This window comes from Pleurodeles waltl, chromosome 4_2 (genome assembly GCF_031143425.1).
Source record: "Pleurodeles waltl isolate 20211129_DDA chromosome 4_2, aPleWal1.hap1.20221129, whole genome shotgun sequence".
Lineage (NCBI taxonomy): Eukaryota > Metazoa > Chordata > Amphibia > Caudata > Salamandridae > Pleurodeles > Pleurodeles waltl.
Genome location: NC_090443.1, coordinates 551,628,553 through 551,654,211, shown reverse-complemented (window position 1 = coordinate 551,654,211; position 25,659 = coordinate 551,628,553). Strand labels below are relative to the sequence as shown.

Genomic DNA, 25,659 nt, shown 5'->3' with positions numbered 1-25,659 from the left:
GAGTAAGCCGATTGCTTTACTCTGGGGGTGGTAAATGTAACTTACATTTTTCTAGTAAGTTTACACTTGGAATTTATGAATATTGAAAGTAGTAAATCTACTGTAGCGAAATGGGCACCTACCATTTAGTCCACCCAGATTTTTCGCTTTTTAATCGCTCAGTTTGTGGACCTTTCCTGAGACTGTGTCTCTATCCTCGAGTCTCTCCCACAGCATTCACATGGTAAGAGGGCTACACATGTTTACCGCCCTTGTATCCTCTTAAAGAAAACGCCACCATGACGCAGCTAGGGTAAGGGGCACTGGGCTGGTTACACATGAACGTGTGTGCGCACATGTATGGACTGTGCATGTGAGACTAATGTCATGCTCAGCCTGTAATTTCGAATAGGTAGCCTGGTACAGAAGCAACCCTGAATGGATAGATTTTGACCTTGGGTAGACCTTATAGTATTAGGAGGCACTCGTAGATTAGTCATTAGGTTTACTGGATCATCTTTAGTTTCACTGTATTATCTGTAGTTTTACTGTATTATACACATATTGGAAATCTGCCTTAAATAGCAGTTTCTGTCTGCTTAGGCCTACACAACCCAGTTAGGTGTCACACTGGGAAACCACAAGAACGCTGAATTTGAAAACGCAGGTCCCAAGAACACACTTGTACACCTCGCCCAGAATTGTTATGTTTCTCTGGCTTCGCTCAGAATCAGATTCCAGGCTTTTTTGACACCCTGCTGGACCAAGTCAACTGCTTTACTCCCCAGCAGCAGAGGGACCCAAGGCCGCCTCAGTCAAAAGGAGCAATTATGAGAGCTTCACTTAGCTCCTGAGAATGAAAGGTTGAGAGAGAAACTGTGCATCTGGTCATTCACTGTCACAGTGCACTGGGTTTGGGATAGCCCAGAGCCACTGAACAAAGGAGGAAACCCAGACAGTTGGACCCAACACAGGAGAGGCTCTCCTTTGAGGTTTTTGTGGGGAAAGTCCCTGATGGTGGTGATAGCTAGGGGTGGAATCGAAGGCCTCAGAGAAACTGTGCACATAGACCACTTGATGTTGCTATATCAGATTATCTCTGAAGCGCTGTAGTAGGGTTGGGGCAGGGATGGAGGGGTGATGTGGCTTCTTAAGATTGTCCAGTTGTGCCTGGCATTTAGAACTTTCCACCTGAATTTATAAACCCTGCACAAGGGAGAGACTGAGACTCTGGTCTTGGAAGGCGTCAACACCAAGGATAACTGAAAGTACAGATGCCTTGATGGAGTGAAGTCTGTGTGTGCAGCTGACCCCAGGACTAGTGGGTCTGTCAAGGGCCAGTAAGACTGCCCCCTGAGGACAGGTGGTGGAAGAACTAGACTTCTGTGCTTGAGGAGGAAAGAAACACCAAGAGCTGGGCTAAAGAGGAAAAGTGGTACAGGGAGCCGTGAAACTAGCTCCCCACAGACTGTGCTTTTTTTAGGCCAGATGGCCTACTGAGACTGCCCCAGGTCATTAGGGCTCGCCTCCTGGAGCAAAAATAAGTTCAGGATCTATAAGATTGGCCCAATGGGGCCCTGGATATATATGAGGAACTGACTTGGCCTTGGACCCCGACATGAGGACACTGGCCCCACAGCATGTTCCAAAGAAACCCCCTTGGTAGGCTAGTGCTCAATGGTTGGTATACAATTCATAAATATTTAATGTCTAGGGAAGGGGGGTATGTGGGGTGGCCTCCTCTCCAGAGTTCTGCTAGGATGTGGACCCCCATCTCAAGGCCAGTGTGTGAATGAATAGGTCCTGGAACACCAGCCTCAGATCCTGAAGACATGAAGAGCTGGCTGGCCTGTTCCAGAATGGGGCTCTGCACCCAATCCCTGGGGCAAGATGTGAGGTGAGAAAGGGGCGCTGAGCGTCTCCCACAGTGGTGCTGTGCTCACTTACGCTGCCCGTGTCTAGAGGGAGTAGAGCTGCAGCGGCAATTCACACACCCTGACCACACGGAGCAGGGAGAGAGAATGATGATGGCGGCTACTGCGCCGATAACCAACAGTGGTGGCCTGGTGGGGAGGCAGCTGGGTAACATCAGAGTGAGCTACCCCCCCTGCCCCAACAGAGAATACATATGGGTGTCCTGGGGGGGGACCAGGCACCCCCCCAAGTCCAGAATCTCAAACAAGAAAAAAAACATATTTCTCCATGGCAGCCGCAACAGAACATGAAGCGGCAGAAGCCACTACTTTAATATTCACAGCTACACAGAAAGAGCACCCTCATATTGCCCTGTGCGTCTAATTTGCCCAATTTTCTCTCTTTAGTTGTGCCCCCAAGGATTGCAGGGGCACCACTATCATGACCAGGACGTGTTTGCGGGCCACAGGAGCCCAGCAGCCCTCCTTGGTTACCTTCCTCCAAAGTAACCATATCTCTCCAAAGTCTGAGAAAACAGAACCTGGGAAGGCTTTCCAATGTTTTTCAAGCACTCCAGGCTGGAGCTTTTGCTCTACAGCTTGAGAGTGCAGGGACCTCTTGTCATTGTTCCTGTCTGTATTCACTGAGGCCTGAAGTGATAAAAGAAAGATGCAAACTGTTATGTTGATTTTAAATGCTTCATTCAATATATGCTGTTGTCAGTCATTTTGTTCAACATTGCAATGCATTTATTTACATAATGATGGCATTTAAATGTGATTACTAATTCCTGTGAAAAGATAGTGATTTTTTATGTGTGGTTATTAGTCTTTCAATGTGGTGTTCCTGCCAAAGCCAACAGGCTTGCTTGATAGATTATGCTAATCCCCTGACAAAGTCATTAGTCTTTGCTTATAAATTGGTATGATATCTCCCTAACCTAGTCAATAGGTCTGTGTTATTGAGAATGACCCCCCCCCCCTTATATTGTAATTCTCTTTCTGGTATCAGAGGGGAGTTATTGTGATTGTTGGACAGTGGGTTGTGACGCTCCAAGAGTCAGCTATGATTTCAGAAAGTCGCAGTTTATTGAGTGTTATTGCATATCAGTGAGGTGGGGATTGAATGATGATTAGTAGCCCACACCACCTCACCTAAATAGGCATTGCACTTTTCTGCTTCACTACCTGAGAAGGACAAGTGCTACAGTGGAGTGCTTGTTTCCCAGTGAGAAGACAGTTGTGGAAATTTTCCTTGTGCGGGCCTCGTATCGTGCACAACTAATAACCCAATATCCATTTACATTGGTGTTCAGTGCTGGGATCAGTCGTATTCTCCAGGATTGGGGTATCTTTCATAGATTCACATGCTTGAATCATTCCCTGTCGTCGAAATGTGAGTTCCAAGAAATCATATTAAGCAGTATATATCAGTATAATAGTCTGACAAGGGAATACAAAGTTCAGCTTAATAGCCTATCTATGTCCTTTTTAAAAAAGGACCAAAAATGATCAATGACTAGTCAGGCGACAGCACCCTCTAGAACACTCCAAACAGAGGCATCTTCCCTCAGATTTTCTACTGCATATCGTGTGACAGGGAGTCTTCCTGAGGGATTATTTTGACCTTGAGGGACCTGTGACAAGGAGAGACTTAGATGTATCCAAGTAAAAAACTGCAAGATTTGCAGAACCTTTTCTACAAAGACATTTAAGTTGAAGAGGACCCTTGGTGTTAATGACATCCCCCAGCTCTCCTGAGCTTGAGTCCACTGTGGTTTCACCCCTCCTGGACTCCCCGACAGTGCCTGCAGCCTCACACCACAGGACCCCCCAACTGAGAGTGCTCCCGGACAAAGAAACCCGATGCCCAAGGACCTCCCCTACATCCGTCACCCCTGGGCTTTGGGGATGAGAACCAAAGGTGCACCTCCGTCCCCGAGCACCCCATGTTTGTGACCTACCTGTTGATTGCCCCCCCAACCTGTCCCACCAGCTGGAGCCTGTAGCCTAAATCCACAGAGACCAATCCACATTGGAATACATTGGGCACCTAACTTGTACTGCACCTCTGCACCCGGCCACCCCAGTGCTGCCTGGAGTGACCTCTTGGTGTGGTCTTGATGCTTAAGTCTACAAGATTGGTCCCGTGAGTCGTGAACAAGTGTTTGTTTGCTGACTATGTTTTCCTCTCCTAGGTTAACATTGAAGAACTCTGAAATTGCACTAAGTGTCAATTTTGTCAAGTCAAGTACAGGTGTAGTACTCCTGTTTTCTTGTTTTTGGGGTGGCGGCACTCTCCAACCTTCCTCTTGTCTGCTGGTTTCCTCAGGGACCACTGGGAAGGGTCCTGAATTCCATGAACTCCAACCATTACTCCCTTTCGTAGCCTATGGCAGTCTGGGTGGGTCACCTGGTCGCTGGGGACGCTTACCGTATTTACCTCTGGTGTTTCTATCTACGCCCAGCCCCTAGATAACTACTACACTTACCTTGGTTGTGTTCACTATTTCACATTTCTCTTTCTTAGTATATGGTTTGGCCCTCCCACAGGGCCTTGTATATTTTATGCTATTTCTGTTGGTTATTTTGTGTATGTAGCACGTTGGCTCTGTATATACTATCTCAAAGTGAGAGATAGTGTGCACAGAGTCCAAGGGTTCCCCTTAGAGGTTGATAGTGGCAAAATTAGATAATACTAATGCTCTATTTTGAGGTAGTGTGGTCGAGCAGTAGGCTTATCCGAGGGCAGTGTTAAGCATTTGTTGTACACACACTGGCAGTAAATGGGAACACACACTCAGACTTCACTCCAGGCCAATAGGTTTTTATATAGAAAAATATATTTTGTTAATTTATTTAAAACCACAAGATTCAAGATTTTAGCTAAGTACATAAAGTGTAAGGTACTTCACACCGGTAAGTATAGAACTTTGATTTAAAACAATAGTACACACAGTTTTGGTTAAAATGGCAATAAGCTATTTCAAAAGTGGACACTGCAAAAATCAACAGTTCCTGGGGGAGGTAAGTTTTGGTTAGTTTCTCAGGTAAGTAAAGCACTTACACAGTCAATCTTCTTGGCATAGGCAGCCCACTGTTGGGGGTTCAAGGCAACCCCAAAGCTACAGTGTAGAAAGTTGGCTCTGTATGTACTATTTCAAAGTAAGAAATAGCATGCACAGAGTCCAAGGGTTCCCCTTAGAGGTAAGATGGTGGCAAAAAGAGATAATTCTAATGCTCTATTTTGTGGTAGTGTGGCCGAGCAGTAGGCTTATCAGAGGGTAGTGTTAAGCATTTGTTGTACACACACAGGCAATAAATGAGGAACCCACACTCAGACAATTCCAGGCCAATACGTTTTTATATAGAAAAATATATTTTCTTAGCTTATTTTAAGAACCACAGGTTCAAGATTTACAAACAATACTTTAAATGAAAGTTATTTCACTTAGGAACTTTAGGAACTTTGAATTAGCAAAATAACATATACAGTTTTCACACAAATGGCAATAAGCTATTTTAAAACTGGACACTGTGCAATTTTCAACAGTTCCTGGGGGAGGTAAGTGTTTATTAGTTTTGCAGGTAAGTAAACCACCTACAGGGTTCAAAGTTGGGTCCAAGGTAGCCCACCGTTGGGGGTTCAGGGAAACCTCAAAGTTACCACACCAGCAGCTCAGGGCCGGTCAGGTGCAGAGGTCAAAGTGGTGCCCAAAACACATAGGCTTCAATGGAGAAGGGGGTGCCCCGGTTCCAGTCTGCCAGCAGGTAAGTACCCGCGTCTTCAGAGGGCAGACCAGGGGGGTTTTGTAGGGCTCCAGGGGGGACACAAGTCAGCACAAAAAGTACACCCTCAGCGGCACGGGGTGGTCGGGTGCAGAGTGCAAACTGGTGTCGGGTTTGCAATGTAGTTCAATGGGAGACCCAGGGGTCTCTTCAGCGAAGCAGGCAGGCAAGGAGGAGGGGGGGGCTCCTCGGGGTAGCCACCACCTGGGCAAGGGAGAGGGCCACCTGGGGGTCGCTCCTGCACTGGAGGTCGGATCCTTCAGGTCCTGGGGGCTGCGGGTGCAGTGTCCTTACCAGGCGTCGGGTTCTTAGAAGCAGGCAGTCGCGGTCAGGGGGAGCCTCTGGATTCCCTCTGCAGGCGTCGCTGTGGGGGCAAAGGGAGGTCAACTCTGGTTACTCACGGGCTCGCAGTCGCCGGGGAGTCCTCCCTGTAGTGTTGGTTCTCCACAAGTCGAGCCGGGGGCGTCGGGTGCAGAGTGCAAAGTCTCACGCTTCCAGCGGGAAACGTGTGTTCTTTAAAAGTTGCTTCTTTGTTGCAAAAGATGTTTCTTCTTTGGAGCAGAGCCGCTGTCCTCGGGTCCTTTTAGATGCAGGGTAGTCCTCTGAGGCTTCAGAGGTCGCTGGACCCTGTGGAACGCGTCGCTGTTGCAGTTTTTCTTGAAGTGGGGAGACAGGCCGGTAGAGCTCGGGCCAAAGCAGTTGGTGTCTCCATCTTCTCTGCAGGGTTTTCAGCTCAGCAGTCCTTCTTCGTCTTAGGTTGCAGGAATCTAGTTTCCTAGGTTCTGGGGGCCCCTAAATACTCAATTTAGGGGTGTGTTTAGGTCTGGGGGGTTAGTAGCCAATGGCTACTAACCCTGAGGGTGGCTACACCCTCTTTGTGCCTCCTCCCTGAAGGGAGGGGGCACATCCCTAATCCTATTGGGGGAATCCTCCATCTGCAAGATGGAGGATTTCTAAAAGTCAGAGTCACCTCAGCTCAGGACACCTTAGGGGTTGTCCTGACTGGCCAGTGACTCCTCCTTGTTTTTCTCATTATCTCCCCTGGACTTGTCGCCAAAAGTGGGGGCTGTATCCAGGGGGCGGGCATCTCCAGTAGCTGGAGTGCCCTGGGGCATTGTAACACGAAGCCTGAGCCTTTGAGGCTCACTGCTAGGTGTTACAGTTCCTGCAGGGGGGAGGTGTTAAGCACCTCCACCCAGAGCAGGCTTTTGTTTCTGTCCTCAGAGAGCACAAAGGCCCTCACCACATGGGGTCAGAAACTCGTCTCTCAGCAGCAGGCTGGCACAGACCAGTCACTCCTGCACTGAACAATTGGGTAAAATACAGGGGGCATCTCTAAGATGCCATCTGTGTGCATTTTTTAATACATCCAAACTTCCCAGTATTCAGTGTAGCCATTATGGAGCTGTGGAGTTCGTTTTTGACAGACTCCCAGACCATATACTCTTATGGCTACCCTGCACTTACAGTGTCTAAGGTTTTGCCTGGACACTGTAGGGGCATAGTGCTCATGCACCTATTCCCTCACCAGTGGTATAGTGCACCCTGTCTTAGGGCTGTAAGGCCTGCTAGAGGGGTGACTTACCTGTGCCACAGCAGTGTGAGGTTGGCATGGCACCCTGAGGGGAGTGCCATGTCGACTTAGTCATTTTCTCCCCACCAGCACACACAAGCTGGCAAGCATTGTGTCTGTGCTGAGTGAGGGGTCCCTAGGGTGGCATAAGACATGCTGCAGCCCTTAAAGACCTTCCCTGGCATCAGGGCCTTGGTACTAGGGGTACCATTTACAAGGTACTTATCTGTGTGCCAGGCCTGTACCAATTGTGGGAACAAAAGTACAGTTTAGGGATAGAACACTGGTGCTGGGGCCTGGTTAGCAGCATCCCACCACACTTTGTCATAACTGGCATCAACAAAAGGAAAAAAAGTTAGGGGGTAACCATGCCAAGGAAGGCATTTCCTTACAGTGTACATATTGTGTGTAGATATCTCCAAAGAGAGATATACGAATGCTAGCCTAGTAGTAGTGCTGTTGTAAAGTATCCTTTATTTTTGCAACACTTGTGTGGTTCTCTCTTGTGAGTCAATTACTGTCTTGACTACTGCGGTATTGCAAGGGCTTTACATTCCTCCTGGATGAGTTTCAGCTGCTCTCCTCAGCTACCCATACAGTCTTTGTAATCTGGACACCTAATCACTATACTCAGGGTTGCCTGGACTCTGTATAAGGTGCCACACCATAGGTGTACACCATAAACTGGGCTATCCTCCTACAACATACTTACCTTGTAACGATGTTCTTGGGTTTTAAAGCATACGTAAAAAGAAATGTTATGTATACTGAAAACTGGTCTCGGATTTATTGTTTGAGTGTGTCTCTCATTTATTGCCTCTGAGTACAACAAATGCTTAGCACTACCCTCTGATAAGCCTAACTGCTCACCCACACTACCATTAGTCATATCTGATGTTTGCCTCTGCTAATCAGTTGGTTATCCACTGGACTCTTTGCATGGTGTGCTTCTTTTTGGTACACAATACAGAGAGCCAGATTCCTTTATACAAGATCTGGTTCAGGAAAACTAGGAAAACCTCTAGTCAATCCTGGGTAGTTTTGTGGCTTCTCAGACAAAACAATGGGTGACTGATTAGGAAGGAACCAGGTGTAAGATTGAGAGGCTTTATAATCTTACTATGAAAGAGCTTCTGTTAAGTAACTGGGTTTCTGAAAAATTGCATCAGTACCTGGTAGACCTAGAATGTTGAAAGAAAGCAGCCCACTGGGTCAAGACTAGGGTATCCGAGGCAACTCATGGTGGATGTGACCAAAAGTAAGGGGTCGCTTCGTCCCCAAAGGAAAGATGGTGACGTGTCTAAAGACAAAAACAAAGAGTCTTCTAAAGGCCCTCCAAAAACGTGTTCAGGAGGTTTGGCCCGAGACAAGACACGGACCAGGGGTGAGTACCAGGTTAAAAGACACGGACCAGGGGTGAGTACCAGGTTAAAAACTGGGACCCTAAGAAGGCTTGGTGATTTAATTGCAAAGCCAATTGGCACCAAACTGGAGACCTTGCCTGTCCCAGAACAATGCCCCCCCCACTCTCCCCCCCCCCCCCCTCCACTCCCCCCCTCCTCAACCCCCCCCAAGAAAGCTCACAGAAGCAACTTTTGTCTCTGAGGGTGAGGTAGATGTAGCTGCCCCGGCTGTCTGGCCCAGTAATCTGGAGAAGTACAGACAAGGGCCTCCTATAAATGCAACCAGAGTTAAAGCACTGAGGGATACATGTGCAAGTGTCACCAAACTATATCCCCAGAATAGTATCTGTCTGGTGAAACTTTCACACTCATGAGTGCTGACAACCAAGCTAAAGTGCATCTCATTACAATGGTGGCCTTAGAGTGGGAAGGGGTTACTGGCCAGAGAAAGGTGGTAGTATTTTCTGTGATTCATGTAGCCTGTCTGTTCGGAATCGATATGGAGTCCTTAGCAAGGGCCTGAGGTCGAACTAAAGACCGATGTAGCTATGCTGGGTGTACCTGAATGGAGGGGGGTAGGGGTGTGAAAACACAAGCACAGTGCAAAGGGTGAAAAAAAGGTGCTGGAGTCTGGAATAATGGCCCAGCCCTCCAAGAGAAAAGGCATAAAGTCTGGCAAGCTAGCTTCTGAGCAGCCCCAAGCTCAGTTTCCCCTTCCTCTGGGAGAAGGCCTGTCTGCCGTTGAGATAACTGATCCCCAGGAATCTGGGCCTTATATGGCAAAGCTCCTAGGCCCAGGGGGACCCTCTAGGGAAGAGCTGTGCCAGTGAGGTGTACTGATAGTCCTATGGAATCCCCAGGTGTGTTAGTGGCTGACCCTGAGGAGATTGTAGAGGGGGTGGTGAAGTCTCTAAATGCCCGGGAGTGGTTAGTAGTGGACCCAGAGATGTCATGGTAGACCATTGTCCAAGTACAGTAGAGGATGTCATCCTATAGAGTGTTTAACTTGATCCTGAGGTGGTGGTTGGGGTGATGGCCAGGCTGCTGTCCAAGGTACGTCCTCTCTGATCAGTCCCCGGGACAGGGGAAGCAGGAAACGTCTGTTAGGAATTGTTGCTCTCAATTGCCAGAAGGACAAGCTTCTGATGCTGTACCTTAGAAAACTCCTGCCTGGTCCGCTTTAGATGTGCAAGCTGTGGGGTGCATCTCTGGATCCCTGGAAGTCCAAACTTGCCCGGCAAGTGGTTTGTCTGTTGGGTGCGTCACCCTGCAAGATGGTGCAGAATGCAGGCACACCCACAGTAGCACAGTCTGATGCAGGCCCATCTTGAGGGAGGGGACCCTCTTCATCAGTGTGGATCAGTGCTAGACTCTACTGTCTGGGACAGGCGCTCTGAGCTGCCAGAAGAGCAGCCTGCAGAGGACTTTGCACGGTAGACTTCCGAAAGGTGCACTTCGAGTGTACCATGGTAGTGCAGATTAACTAATGTGGTAGGCGGCAGCATGTGCTTAACAGTTTACATGTCAAATTTGCAGAAGCGATTTTCACAGGCCCTATCTGGTCTCCAAATTGAATGCTGAGAGGCCCGATGTGCACCCACAATGGGGTATTAAAAAAAACAATTTAAAGAACTACTTACTCTATTTAATCAGCCACATCTTTAGACATATTCACTTTTACACACCAATCTACACAACAGGTACTACACCCATACTTCACATACAGCATTGGGGAAAAAACCTTCGACAAAGACTCCCCTTGCTGGTGCCCACCTGGCATTGCAGCGCCAGCACGACGAGGGAAAGGCCCAATGATGAAGCATGACACCCACTTGGCTGTGTGAGGGCTCATTTTCCTAGGGAAGCAGGCCTGCTCCCTTGATGTCTGTCTGACCTCATCTCCTTTCCTCCCCCCCGCCTTTTTGCCCAGAAGGAACCTCATAATATTGTTATAAAAAAAAAAACATTGGGGGTGATCATGTCAAAAAGGATGCTTTCCTACAGGAACTTCCTGACATTCTTTAAGACTTGAGGAAACCTGGGGTGAGAACATGGGCCCTGTTCTCACAGAAGACGTGGGATCCAGGTTCCCAGGATAGTTCCCTTGGAAAGCATCAATCTTCCTCAAATTGAGAGGGTTCGAGGGTTCCTAAGGTGGAGGGTATAAAGCCTGTACTCGCTATGGAGCATGAGGGCTGACAAGGTTCCCTGGTTGGTTCCTATGTCAAGCTACCTGACAGGAGCTCTCAGTACTCTGTTCCTTCTTTAGGAAAGGTAGTCGTCCTGCAAGAATGGTGGCTGCTATAGAACCCAGCATAAGTGCTGTGGGTGAGAGTCAAAGGTCTCGGGAGGGGCCTAAACCTGCATCTTTGGGGGATAGGCACCCAGATGAGTGATTGTACTCTGTTCTGTTTTCTCCAGAGTGAGAACAGCCAGTGACCTATCTAGTATGATTGCATCAGTGCTGAGGCACTGAAACCTTCCCAGAAAGACTGTGGTGGCGGCAGCATTGCGTGACCCAGGGCAATGGTGGCCTTAGACATGCACAGGCATGTCAGTTTGTAGTGTCCTGGATCCATCTGACCTAGAACCAGGAGGGTTTGTAGTGCAATCTGGTTTCCCTGTAGGGAGAGTTAGCCTCATGGTTGTGTTATGTGGTCTTGATGTCAGACGACCAGTGTAAAGAGATCTGTGGTGGCAAATAACTGGTAAATGGTTTGTCTTGTCTGAACCCATTTCCACTTTTTGCCGCTGACCAAGCCTCAGTAATTTGGAGAAGTACCTGCACATGATGTTAGCGAGAGCTAGAAAGAAAGGCAGCATTTCGTATGAGCTGAGAATGGCAATTATAGCACTTATGCACAAAGAGGGGAAACCAATGATTGAACCTACTTCATAGAGATCCATCTCATTGTTGAATCTGGAGGTGAAAATTCTAGCCAAAATCCTGGCATCCCGGCTGTGGAATTATTGGAATGCTCATACATTCAGTTCTGCTGGGTGTCAAACCACAAAGGGGTATGAAACATAACGTTCCACTATGTAGGTACATGGAATACTCCAGAAGAATATCAGGACTCACAACAGTTATGTAACATTGCTGGATGCAACCAAGGCCTATGAGTCAGTTGAATAGCTGTACATGTTAGTGAGTTCCTAGAGAGGATGTGCTTTGGCATCAAACCCTGTCCTGATTCAAAATACTCTGTGAAGATCCTTTGATTAAAGTTAGAGTTAATGGTGTGGTGTCAGAACCCTTCATGCTACAAAGAGGCATGCATTAAGGCTCCACTCGTTCACTGATAGTGTTCATTCTGGTGTTGGAACCTCTGGCATGTTGAATTGAAAGCAGTGCACTCATCACAGGTTTCAGGTGGGACACCATGTGCAACAAACAGGTACTGTTGTGTGCCCACTATGTCCTGTTCTATGTCATGAACTTCAATAACAGAATGTTGGACATCTCTGAGGGGGTCTGGACAGTAGTGTGGACTTACAAGTCATATTGTACAAACTGCATGGAGTAGGTTGGTCCAATGTCCCTGTCCATAACTGGTTGTACAAGAGGGATTATGGTACCTTGGTATTTATGTTATAAGTGATGAGGGAAATTGCCTTGACTAGAGTTTGTACCTGATGTTTATGGTGTTTTAGACGTTTGTGAAACATTGGACGGGGCTGCGCCTCACACTTGTGGGTAGAGCATCTATTTACAAAATGATTACCTGTCCAAAATGATGTTCTGTTGCAGTGCACACTATATCAGCCTGGCACTTCCTTAATAAAGGCCATGTCAACTCGCTGGTTATCAACTCCCCTAATCTTCTGTGCTGGAAAGGTGGCTTGGCCCAAAGGATAATAGAGACTGGTGAGATACCTTTATGGTCCCATGTATCCTTATCATTTCAGTGAGACTACGACTTATTCAGCTCAGATACTTCCATCTTGCTTACCTTACACCCCAGTGGCTATGTCAGGCCCACAAATTCCCTGAACCCAAATGCTGCTTAGTTGACAAGGGTAATTTCTTTCATAAAGTGTGGGGCTGCCCAGTTATACCAGCATATTGCAAGAAACTTTCACCACTCTGTATAGTCTCTTTGGTAGCTCAATAGACCCTTCCTCGCAAATTTGGGTATCCTTGAAGAGTTGAAGGGTGACTGTGGGGATTAGAACTGTGATTGTGAAAAGAGACTTTGCCAAACACTGGAAATCTGCTGGTCCTCCCTCCTTATAGGAATGGCATTCTGGAATGGACTGGTAAATGAAACATGAGTAACCCATAAATGTGCCAGTAGGACGATCTTCAGCTGTATGCGACAATATAAAGGAAATGGTGGGCTTATTATGGCTTGGGATAAGTTGCACTGGAAACTATAATGTATATCGACTACATAAGAATGGAATACTATAAATTGGAATGGCATTGTATGTATTGTTTTGCTTTGTTTCAAATAACATTATAATTTGATATAAAATGTATGGAATAAAATCCAGAAAATAGCCATGACAAGGCTGCCCTAGAGCATGTATGACAGGGCATTCCACTCCCTAACCTACACTTAAATTATTGAGCATCACAATTAAAAACAAATGATGAGTTACGAGCCTTTAAAATGACACACTCATTGCGCAGATCGTGTCCCATGGTGATATTTCCATATGGCATGTTGGACTTTTTTGCCTAAGCAGGGTCATCCCCAATCTTTTTGCCTCCTGCCTCCTATTTTTTCTGACCTGTTGCTGTTGGCTTTCGAACTCTGAGCACTTTACCACTGCTAACCAGAGCTAAAGTGCGTATGCTCTCTGTGTAAATTGTATTGTTGATTGGTTTATCCATGATTGGCATATTTGCTTTACTAGTAAGTCCCTAGTAAAGTCCACTGGAGGTGCCAGGGCCTGTAAATCAAATGCTACTAGTGGGCCTGCAGCCCTGGTTGTGCCACCCACATAAGTAGCTCTGTAATCATGTCTCAGACCTGCCATTGCAGTGTCTTTGTGTGCAGTTTTAACTGTAAATTCGACTTGGCAAGTGTACCCACTTGCCACCCCAAACCTTCCTTTTTCTTACATGTAAGGCACCCCTAAGGTAGGCCCTAGGTAGCCCCAAGGGCAGAGTGCAGTGTATGGTTAAGGTAGGACATATAGGGGGTTATTACAACTTTGGAGGAGGTGTTAATCCGTCCCCAATGTGACGGTAAAGTGATGGATATACCACCAGCCGTATTACAAGTTCCATAGGATATAATGGACTCAGTGGTATATCCGTCACTTTACCGTCAATTTTGGGACGGATTAACATCTCCTCCAAAGTTGTAATAACCCCCATAGTAATGTGTTTTATATGTCCTGACAGTGAAATATTGCTAAACTCGTTTTTCACTGCTGCAAGGTCTGTCACTCTCATAGGTTAACATGGGGGCTACCTTTAAATCTGATTAAAGTGCAGATTCCCTTTGGGAGTGGATGGACATGTGGAGTTTGAAGTCTCTGAGCTCAAAATTTAAAAATACATCTTTTAGTAAAGTTGATTTTAAGATTGTGTTTGAAAATGCCACTTTTAGAAAGTGGGTATTTTCTTGCTTATACCATTTCTGTGACTCTGCCTGTTTGTGGATTCCCTGTCTGGGTCAGTTTGACAGTTGTGCTGGTTGCACCTCACACTAGACAGTGACACAAAGGGAGCTGGGGTATAGTCTGCATTTCCTGATGAGCCATCTGTGCTAGGAGGGAGGGTAGGAGTGGTCACTTACACCTGAAAGGGCTGTGCCTGTCCTCACACAATGCAGTCTCTGACACCCTGGTGAGTGTCTGGGGCCTGGCCTGGGAAAGGCAGGATTTTACATTCAAAAGAGACTTTACTTTGAAGTAGGCCTACTTTAAAGGAGAAATTGGGTATAAGAAGGGCACCCAAAACCACAGTGTTGAGATCACTTCTGGACATCAAGAGGAACCTCTGCCTGGAGAAGAGCTGAAGAGCTGAGGAGAAGTGCTGCCCTGCCTGTGACTGTGCTTTGTGGAGCTATCCTGCAGTTGCTGCTTCTGCCAGAGTAAGAGGGCAAAGAGTGGACTTTGTGTGCCTTCCATCTTGTGAAGAAATCTCCAAGGGCTTGATTTAGAGCTTGCCTCCTGTTGTTTGAAGTCTCAGGGACAGCAAAGACTTCTCTCTGCCAGCACCTGGAGTCTCTGGAGAGACTCCTGCTCTGACAAGTGGTGCCCTATCCAGTCCCGGGCCGCTGGAAGGGAAGCTGGTGGAAATCCAAGAAAATCGACTTCGGACGACTTCGGACTGATGCTGCTGCCAAATCCGGTGACGCCGCCTGCAACCGACTCCCTGACCTTCACTGGAACGCGGCGATCTTCGCAGGCCCGACGCCGCTGCAGCCCCGCTGAAGTCTGTGACTCCGTGGAAGTCTCTGCACCACGTTGTGACCGACGCCGCTCGAAGTGCGCAGATTCAACGTTTCGCACAGACGCCGAGATCCCGACTTCGCGCATCTACTTTTCACTCTTCACCAAAGGTACTGTACTTGGGGGTCTATGCGACTCCGTGTCCAGTGCCGCTGGTGTCGGCTTGTTGGGAACGACTCCATCACAATGCCTTGTTAACACCTTATTGAAGCATTTTGTGTTTCTAAGCGCTATTTTTGAGTTTAATCTTTAAAAATTCATAACTTGACTTGTGTATGTCGGATTTTTGTCGTTTTGGTCTTGTTTTGTTTAGATAAATATTTCCTATTTTTCGAAACTGGTGTTGTCATTTTGTAGTGTTTTCATTAAGTTACTGTGTGTGTTGGTACAAATACTTTACACCTAGCACTCTGAAGTTAAGCCTACTGCTCTGCCAAGCTACCAAGGGGGTAAGCAGGGGTTAGCTGAGGGTGATTCTCTTTTACCCTGACTAGAGTGAGGGTCCTTGCTTAAACAGGGAGTAACCTGACTGTCAACCAAAGACCCCATTTCTAACATGGCATTATTTTCTTTTGCTGTATTTTTTTTTTTGTCCCATCATGTCAGGTTTTTTTACATTTATTTTTCTATGTGGACCATGACCCAGATGTGAATGGAGGCTTCTGTGGTCTGCCTTTCTTTTAAACAAGGGTGTGTCACACCCATCTCCTTCTTTAAGGGGGTGTCTTCCTGAAACCTTGCTCCCTGTTGTCTCTACAACATGGCATTTCCCCACCTGCATCTGCTGCATTATTTATTTGCTCGTTGCAGTGCAGGCGGTGAATAGTCCGGTGCAGCCAAGAATGCTGCACAGTGGCCCCTTGCAGTAAAACATTGCATTCGCATCCCAGCAGAATCCATGCTAAAGGGATGACCGAAATGTGACTGGGAGTCTGGTTCTAATGCATGCCAATACTTGCACCTGAAAGCCCTAGTGCATTGTGCCAATACATTCAGGATTTTGGGGAAGGCAGCCGAGAAGGATAGGGAAACTAACTCAACATACACGCAGCTGTGTATGAGCAAGGGGCGTTAAAGAAGTGAGTTAGCTATTGTGCTTCAAGTAGATGAGACACTAATAGATTCTTTATTTTTGTTTTTTTATTTGGTTTTCAGAGACATAACATGAAAATCATAATGCATATTTAGGTGAAGCACACAAAAGCTTTTCGACCTGTTGGAAGTATTCTGTGAGCTTTTAACCTCACCCATCACTTTCATTTGATCATGGGCTTGCCTTTTAAAAATCCCTTGATGCCATTGGTAAAAGCTTTATGCCTGTCCCGCCTTCGGGCAGTTTTGTTACCGCCTTGCGAACTGACCCTGTTACATGGATTATTGCATGATTGCCGATACATTTCAGCTTTGGTGAACTTTTTTTTCTTCCTTTGTCTCTCCCCTTTGTGCTCCTTGGCACTCACAGCACGAATTCCACTGGCAGTATTGGAGCGCTTGTCACATTATTCAAACTGTTACCTAATCAGAGTAATTTGTTTGTCTCTCCCCTTCATGCACCATAGCTTTCACAAAAACACTTATAATTGATAAATGTTTTAAGTAAAATCCTCAAAGCGGCTTTCCAGTTACAGCAGGAGAGCCGATACTACAATATTTACTGTACTCTGGGAAACTCACCCCATTATGCTTTGCAGGATATTACTTTTAGAAAACATTTTTCCTGATTATTTCCCACAAACGAAGCTCTGTTTAAAAGTTTAATGTCAAAACAGAATTTGTTAGGAGTGTCTGAAGGTGTGCTTTCAGCCATTCAATAAAATACTGACTGAATTACTTTGCTCTTAGTTACTCCATGCATTTTAATGTTTTTGGCTTGTTTTAGTAGGCATGTGCGTGCTTCTCACTTCTTTTCAATAAGTTTGCGGCTTGTTTTGGCTGTCTGATCCGGCCACACACTGCAGGCATAAGCCTAGCAGACGGAGCCCACTCTCCTCCTCCTGGGCTGCGTTACACTGGCAGCTGCCTCCCTACAGCTCCAGGCGGCATGACGAGAGGTGAGTGCCCTAAACAGTGGAGAGGTTGGAAAAATACAGGCGTTGTGTGGTGTATAGGCACCACAGTGACACGCATAGCAGAGAAAGGCACGCACATGTCACCTGTTTGCATCACTCGGCTCTTTATACATGTGGCCTCCAGGGAGGGACATGTCTACCCCTGGAGCGGAAATACCGGCTTTGGCTCACATAGTTGTGTGAATCATTTCTTTGGGAAGGGCACATGCAGCCTCTCCTTATTTAATGCTTGCTTTCTCTAAGGAACACTTGGCTCCTCTGACATAAATACTTTTATTAATGACACATGCAATTTCTTTGTTTAAGGCTGCCCTGTCCATGGTTTTGATATATAAAAAAGTACACCATTCAGGGAGGTTCTCATAATTTCTGGAAAGCTGAGGCTCCCTAGGGTAGATCCCTGGCTGATAGTGTCTTAAGTGCTGGTCAATCAGCTCTAAGGATACTTGGTTTACACTTGGGCATCATAACAGTCAGGGATTCTGCTCCAGGAGATGTAGGTGACGGTATCATCTCAAGCACTATTTCATATTCTCAGTGAATTACATTTCCTTCTTAAGGGGCAAGTGGACAGGCCTTCTATTGGAATGTCCTTGGGTGCCTTTGGTTTCTGGATTTCCTTTTCTTTTTTTTAAAATACATGAACGTTTTTTTCCCTAAACACAGCATTAAAAGATGGGATGTTATATACTACCACCTCTGGCCTACGTCCTATTAGAATATCCTTTTTTTCTTACTGACCAGAAAAAAGTCGTTGTTTTCCATATATCACGACTCCGTGGCCTAACTGGGATTCTGGGTGGCACAAAACATGTCCAAATTCTGATGTACACTGTTGGTCTCTAGCCAGTGTCTACATCTTAAATGGAAAAGTGGTGATATTTTCATTTAGAACGTATTCAGTTGTTTCAGTATTGTGAGTAGGAGGGATGTGCGTGCTGGTTTATAGTGCTGCCTGTGAAATAGTTGTGTGTTTGGATGGGGCTATGTCTTTGTTATCCATTCTGGCTCATCAGGGTTAACAAACCTGCAAAAGTCATGCTTCCCAGATCTTGTTCCTCTATGTCGCACGAAGTATGTTAGCCAGCCAGCAACTCTGATGGTGGGGTGATGAAAGTGGTGCAGATAAAGGAAACGGTAAATGGAAGTGCTTCAGTTATATGCAGGGTCACAGGAATTATGTGGCAGGAAAAGAATAAATTATAAGGCAGGGTTGACCAATTTATGTGTCAAGAAAAGTCCAGTTATAATTTCAAAATGCCAATAGCTCTAACTCATGCAAATGCGAGACCAATTGAATTGCAAATGCTTGTTTCCATTTATTCAGGAAACCTTTATGAACATCAGGTTACAGGTGATAGTAAATGTTTCCATTCTTACACCCACTTTCCATTCGTTCTCATCTGCTTAGCCCATTTAGGTGATCACTCTTAAATAGGAACTAAGGGGGCACAACCATAAATGGGAGATAATGTGGTTACGCTTTCTGAGCGCTCATCTTTGGTTTTTAGCGCTTTGAGAAGCACATTTTCTTGTCATTTAGTTGTGATAGATACACCCATTTGTAATATTAGATAACTAATGAGTGGCACTGAAATGAAGAAGTGTTGAAATGAGACCTTATTCTTGTGTATAACTTGATTTCTTATACCTAGCTGAGTCCTTTGACAGTGCAGTTTTTTTTCTTGATTTCATGGAATTTCCAGAGCTCTCCTTCACTGTGATTTCAGGTATGAATCGTTAGATGGGACCATGTGCAACAGAGCACAGCTTTATCAGTTTTTGTGTTCGGAATACATACAGACAGTTCCGTGCACCCTATAAAACTACTTTGATTGTACAAGCTGAATTATGCAGCTAGGAAGCTGCAGTACAATTTTTTGATACAGGTAGCCAAACTGGAGTGGCCTGAGTGAATGAATATATGATCACATTTTGGAAGCCCCAAAACATTTGTACATGTGGTAGGTGGTGCATCAGATTTAAGGGCATGCCATTTGCATTTTTGCTTTCCTTCCATTCGATTATTTAAGAGGAGCCCATTAACATAATTTGGTCACTGCCCATTGTGTTTGATCACAGCACTGATGCTTAGTATGTCCATTGTTGTAGGTCATTCAGAGCCACCTCTCAAGTCAATAAATAGTTCCAACTTCATTTGATTAGACATCTCAATGTAGTTGGAGGTCAAAGCGTGACTATTCTATAACAAGAGAAACTTATATTTGATGCTTTTTCTTGTTGTCAATAGGCTCATGCCGATATTGTACAACAACTGGTTCAGTCCCGACTGGAGACCGCAGAACACCTTCAGACCACTAACTCGAAGATAGCTGAGCAGCAGGTGGAAGCAGCCAAGCTAAATATAGATGTCGCTCGACAGATTAGAGAGGTAAGGGGTGAAAAAAAGAACTGAGAGTGAATGCATAATCCAGCATGATTTAATCTAGTCTGGACTCCGAATGCTATTGAGATTTGTAGCCTTGTGTATTTTGTATGGTATGCTGGGTATCAAGAACTCACTTTTGTTTGTTCAACCACTGTTTTCAAATATTCATTTGGTATTAATTTCCTGAAGGCCTGTCACTGGGACTCTTAGGAGCTTTCTGAGGTCAGCAGTGCACACTGTTTTCTTCAGCTGCCTGTGCCCATATCAAATGATTAATCTGCCATCTGAACTAAGTTCTGAGGTTTAGGCAGAATACATCAAGGGTTGTCAAGTATATTGTGTACGTGCATGCGCAGCCACTACAGTGACAAGGGAGTTACCTAGCAGAAATATGAAAAGGGTAGGTATACACTACACAGTTTTGCAGGAGACTGGTTAACCAAGAAGCGGATCTTGAAAAGGACCATTTTGGACAAAACAGTTAGGGCCTTTCATCAGATCTGTCTAAGCTATGCATTGATGCAAGGTGGATAAGTGGAATCCATCATGAATCCTTATCCTTCTAAAAAGACATTCACTTTATATGGGTAGATTTGTATATGAGTAGTTATGTCTCACACAATATTAGGTAGGACGGAGTTTGCTTGTCTGCTGGGAAACTTGGGCTTTTTTAGAATCTGCTAAGTGGAAATGGGGAAGACCACTTAGTCTCACATTGCGCCTTGTTGACGCCGTTCATAGTCACTGTCTGGGTAACTATCCAAAGCACCCCTTCCACACCTCTTTGTCATTTGAGGCCTAACACAACACTCCTACACTGTGAATGCCATATTTTGTTGTTGAAATCAGCATGGGAAGCCTATTTTTGGATGCACCAAGTACACAAAGTATGCCTTCCATTGGGGCAAGGAAAGGTTCTAAATATTAACAAAAGGCCGTGTAGCTGATACTCATTCCTTATCAGCTGTGAAGTTCAAGAGCACTTGCAGAACCACTTTGACCTGATAGCCAAAGATGTTTCTACCAGGTGTCTGCTCCAAATGTTCAATGGCAGCCTCTCTGATGTCATCTATGAGACTGCTGCTTTTTGGCAGGTTCACCCCTATTTAAACATGACATGTAGTATGCGTACATTTGAAATGTGTGGTTTGTGAGGTCCTGACCAAAGCATAGCAGTACTCGGTTAAGAATTATGTGATTATATATATATATATATATATATATATATATATATATATATATATATATATATATATATATATATATAATAATATATGTTCAATGGCATGTGTAGTTGCAGATACATATGCTTTTCATAAGTCCGCCACCTAGTGTTGGGCTCGCGTGTTACAAGTTGTTTTTCTTTGAAAAAGCTTTTTTGAGTCTGGTGATCGAATGACTCCTCCTCTCGGTGATAGTGTGCATGGGCATCGAGTCCTTTGTTTGATTTTCTTTTTGCCGTCTAGTTTGGACGTGTTTCCTCTCGCTCTGGTAGATCTTGGTTCGGTACTATCTGAAGTTTTCTAGACTTTCTCTAAATGTCGGTATCGTTTTTCAAACACATTTTCTGACTATATTCGATCCGATTGTATCATCGGGATCGATTAAATGCCCTTTTGGTCGACCGCGCCCTTCTCGGGCCTACTTAGACACAGGCTGATGGCTCAGACTCAGTTTCACTTTTGCACTCAGTGTCACACCAAGTTCCCCTACACCGACCAACACTCTGTGTGCATCCTCTGCCTCTCTCCGATCGCAAAGAGGAAACTTGTGAGGTGTGTCGATCCTTCCGTTCCAAGAAAACTCCGTGGGATCGAAGAGCGCATCGGTTAGAGATGGCATCTAAATCGTCTGAACAAATGCCCGACATTTTTGGAGAGGAACAAGCTCAGACTGCAGTTTTCATCACAGATTCCGACTGAGACTCCGATTGGGACAGCCACGTGATTTCAACAGCACAGAACCTGAGTACATCAGCCCCTTCCCATCACCAAAAACCATCTAAAAAAGACATCAGCACTGCTCTTGGGTCCAGCACTGCTTGCCGGCCGTGGTCAGACCCGAAAGATACATCCCGATGACTAACCGTCTGGTTCGGCATCAAAAAAAGACCAAAATGCATTTGGCGTCGACCAAACAGCGTTCCACACCTGTGTCGGGATTAACTCGAAGAGTGGAAACTTCCACTTCATAGCCGATACATCCATCTTCCACCTCGGAGCCAAAACACCCAACATCCATTTCGGAGCCAAAAGACCTACAATCTATTTCGGAACCAACATTCTTAACCCAATTAAAACATTGCATCTCCAAACTTTCGGGGCTAAAATCTGTGGGAAAGAAATATGCTCTAAATGTTGAGGAATCTTCAGACATAAGGCACATACTTGAAGTGATGGATGATAAACAGTGCTCCTCCCCCGATAAAGAAAGCCTTAAGTTTGATGCAGCAGGGAAGACAGTGGCAACTCAAGCTGCTAACAACTGGAGAATTGCCAACTCCCAGGTTCTTTGAGCCAGATATGATGGAGCTCATTGGGATGTGATGGAGTAGTTACTCCCACCAGAAGACCAAAAAAAGAGCACAGCAGATAGAGACAGATGGCCAGGCTATCTCCAACAACCAGATTAGATCCGCCCTAGATGCAGCAGACACCGCAGCAAGGGTTATTAACACTAGTGTGGTCATCAGAAGTTATGAATGGTTGCGATCTTCAGGGTTCAAACCTGAGATACAACAGGCAGTACTCAATATGCCTTTTGACAAACAACATTTATTTGGCCCGGAGGTGGATACCACCATGGAAAAATTGAAAAAAGACTGAGACTGCTAAGGCTATGGGTGCTCTTTATGCTACATCTGCCCGGGGTACTTTTCGTAAGCCCCAGTACAGAGGTGGTTTTAAACCATCAATATCGGAGCCCTCTACATCCCAACAAAAGCAGGGACAACAATATCACACCAGAGGGTCTTTCAGAGGATCCTACAAATGAAACAACTTTAGAGGTAGAGTTAAATCCACCGCCACAAAGGTGCCTCCATCTCCTCCAAACAGTGACTCTCTACACATCCCCGCACAGTATACATCTCCTATGGGAGGAAGACTGGAATATTTCTACCAACAATGGCACAACATTACATGGGATCTGTGGGTGCTGTCAGTTATCCAAAATTGATATTTCCTAGGACTCATCTCTACTTCACCAAACATTCCCCCTAGCTCGCACAGGCTTTCTCTAGAACACCTCAATTTGTTAAAACAAGAAGTACAATCACTTCTACTAAGAGGTGCAGTAGAGATGGTACCTATACCTCAACAAGGGACAGGAGTTTATTCTCTATTCTTCCTTATACCAAAAAAGGATGGTACTCTCAGACCAATCCTAGATCTCAGACCCCTCAATCAGTACATACTCTCAGAGCATTTCCATATAGTTACTCTTCAGGATGTCATTCCCCTACAGCAAAAACAGGACTACATGACAGCATTAGATTTAAAAGATGCTTACTTCCACATTCCTATACATCTAGCACATAACAAATGCCTAAGATTTGTGATAGCAGGCAAGCACTACCAGTTGAAAGTGCTACCCTTTGGAGTAACAGCAGCACCAAGGGTATTCACCAAATGCCTAGCAGTAGTTGCAGCATACCTCAGAAGGCAACATATACATGTCTTTCCCTGTCTGGGCGACTGGCTCATAAAAGCCAGCACCGTTCAAACCTGTCAACAGCACACACAATACACAAATCATTACCCTAAACAGTCTAGGGTTCACAATTAACAAAAATCTCAACTGCAACTAGCGCAAATACAACCACATCTGGGAGCAATTTTGAACACTCAGTTAGCATTAGCGAACCCAAACCCACAAAGAGTTCAGCTTTCCACAATCTCATATTTCAGATACAATACAATCAAACTTACACAGAAAGGTTTATCATAAAACTGTTGGGAATGATGGCCTTGTGCTTAGAAATAGTACCCTTGGCATGTCTAAACATGAGACCCCTACAACAGTGTCTCTCGCAACAATGGTCTCACGCACAGGGTCAACTTCACAATCTAGAGTTGTTGGACCGCCAAGCTTACAACTCTCTGCACTGGTGGAATCATACTAACTTATCAATAGGGCGGCCATTTCAGGACCCTGTGCCACAGACCATAATCACCACCGATGCATCAGTGACCGGTTGGGGAGCCCATCTCAACAATCTTATTATACAAGGGGAATGGGGCTTAATTCAACAGATTTACCACATAAATCACTTGGAGTTGCTAGCAGTGCTCCTAGCTCTCAAAGCATTCCAACCACACATCACACACAAAACAGTGTTGATAAGGACTGACAACATGACAACAATATATTATCTGCAAAAACAGGGGGTGGGGGCACTCATCTCAGTTGTCACTTCTAGCACAGACAATTTGGAAATGGGCAATTCATATTCACATTCAAGTACTAGTAGAGTATATCCCAGGAATACACAACCAACTAGTGGACCTCTTAAGCAGGACGCAGCAACAAATACACGACTGGGAGAGTCCCCCACAAGTGATTCAACAGTACTTTTGCATGTAGGGAACACCAGACATAGACCCCTTCGCAGCAAGCGAAAACGCAAAATGTCCAAACTTTGCATCCAGGTACCCACACCCTCGATCCAAGAGCAATGCTCTATGGATCAATTGGTCAGGGATATTTGCTTATGCTTTTCCCCCTCTCCCACTAATTCCGTTTCTGGTCAACAAGATCCGTCACACCTCCCTCACATTCATACTCATAGCTCCCACATGGGCACGTCAAAACACCTATTGAATCAAAACAAAGGTCAAATCATGCATCCCAGTCCCAGTATGCTCAACCTGGCGATTTTGCTCCCGAAGTCAGAGTTTGGATATCTACAGCTTTCATCTGAATGTATGACATTCTAAGGAAAGCACACAAACCTAGAACCAGACAGTGCTATGCAGCTAAATGTAAATGTTTTGTATTTTACTGTCAACCCAAAAACATGGATCCACTTAAAACATCAGTACAGGATATTGGGGGTCATTACAACCCTGGCGGACGGTGTTAAAGCGGCGGTAAGACCGCCAACAGGCTGGCGGTCTTTTTTTTAGTATTATGACCATGGCGGTTACCTCCATGGTCATCCGCCGCTTCCCCGTTCCGCCTGCCAGGGCGGAGACAACCGCTGGGCTGGAGACCTGGGTCTCCAGCCCGGCGGCCGTGACAATACCTCCACCGGTATTGTGACCCGGCTTACCGCCGTGGATTTCCAGCGGTAGGAACCGCCATGAAATCCATGGCGGTAAGCACTATCAGTGCCAGGGAATTCCTTCCCTGGCACTGATAGGGGTCTCCCCCACCCCGACTCCCTCCCCTACACCCCCCACCACCCCTGCCACCCCTCAAAGGTGGCAGGGCCCCCCTCCCCACCCCGACCTTACCTTACACATACACACCCGACACGCACGCAGGCAACACCAACACACATACACGCACACACACCGACATACATGCCAACATCCACACACGCACACACACACTCAGACACGTACACCCACATTCACGCACACATCCACCCATACAGACATACATACATACAGACAGACACGCACACATTTTCAAAACACGCAACGCCCCCCCCTACATACACAGACACATACCCCCATGCACCCACACAACATCCCCCCCACCCTCCTCCCCTAACGGACGATCGACTTACCTGTTCCGCCGATCCTCCGGGAGGGGACGGGAGCCATGGGGGCAGCTCCGCCAACACCACACCGCCAACAGAACACCGCCGCGCAGAATCACAGGACGTGATTAGTTCGGCGGTGTTCTGTTGGCGTGGCGGTGGAGGTGGAGCAACCTCCACTTCCCCGCCACCCGCAAGTATGGCTGTTGGCGGCTCTCCGTCGGAAAAACAACGGAGGGCAGCCAATGGTCATAATACGCCGAGCGGCAAACCGCCACTACTGGCGGTCTTCCGCACGGCGGTCCCTCGGCGGTCTTCTTAAAAGACCGCCGAGGTTGTAATGACCACCATTGTCTGTTATTTGCTTTACTTACAAAAAGCAAATCTTGCATAATCATCTATTAAAATTAATTTACCAGCAATATC

The 25,659-nt window shown here is 46.0% G+C and overlaps 1 protein-coding gene across 1 annotated transcript in view; it reads left to right on the top strand.

The window, feature by feature from the left end:
• The window catches only part of CEP350 (centrosomal protein 350), an 821,600-nt gene that overhangs the window by 297,321 nt on the left and 498,620 nt on the right, over positions 1-25,659 (top strand). Inside the window, exon 19 of the mRNA XM_069232082.1 lies at positions 19,389-19,529. Within this exon, the coding sequence (XP_069088183.1) occupies positions 19,389-19,529 (141 nt within the window). The remainder of the gene's footprint in view (positions 1-19,388; positions 19,530-25,659) is intronic.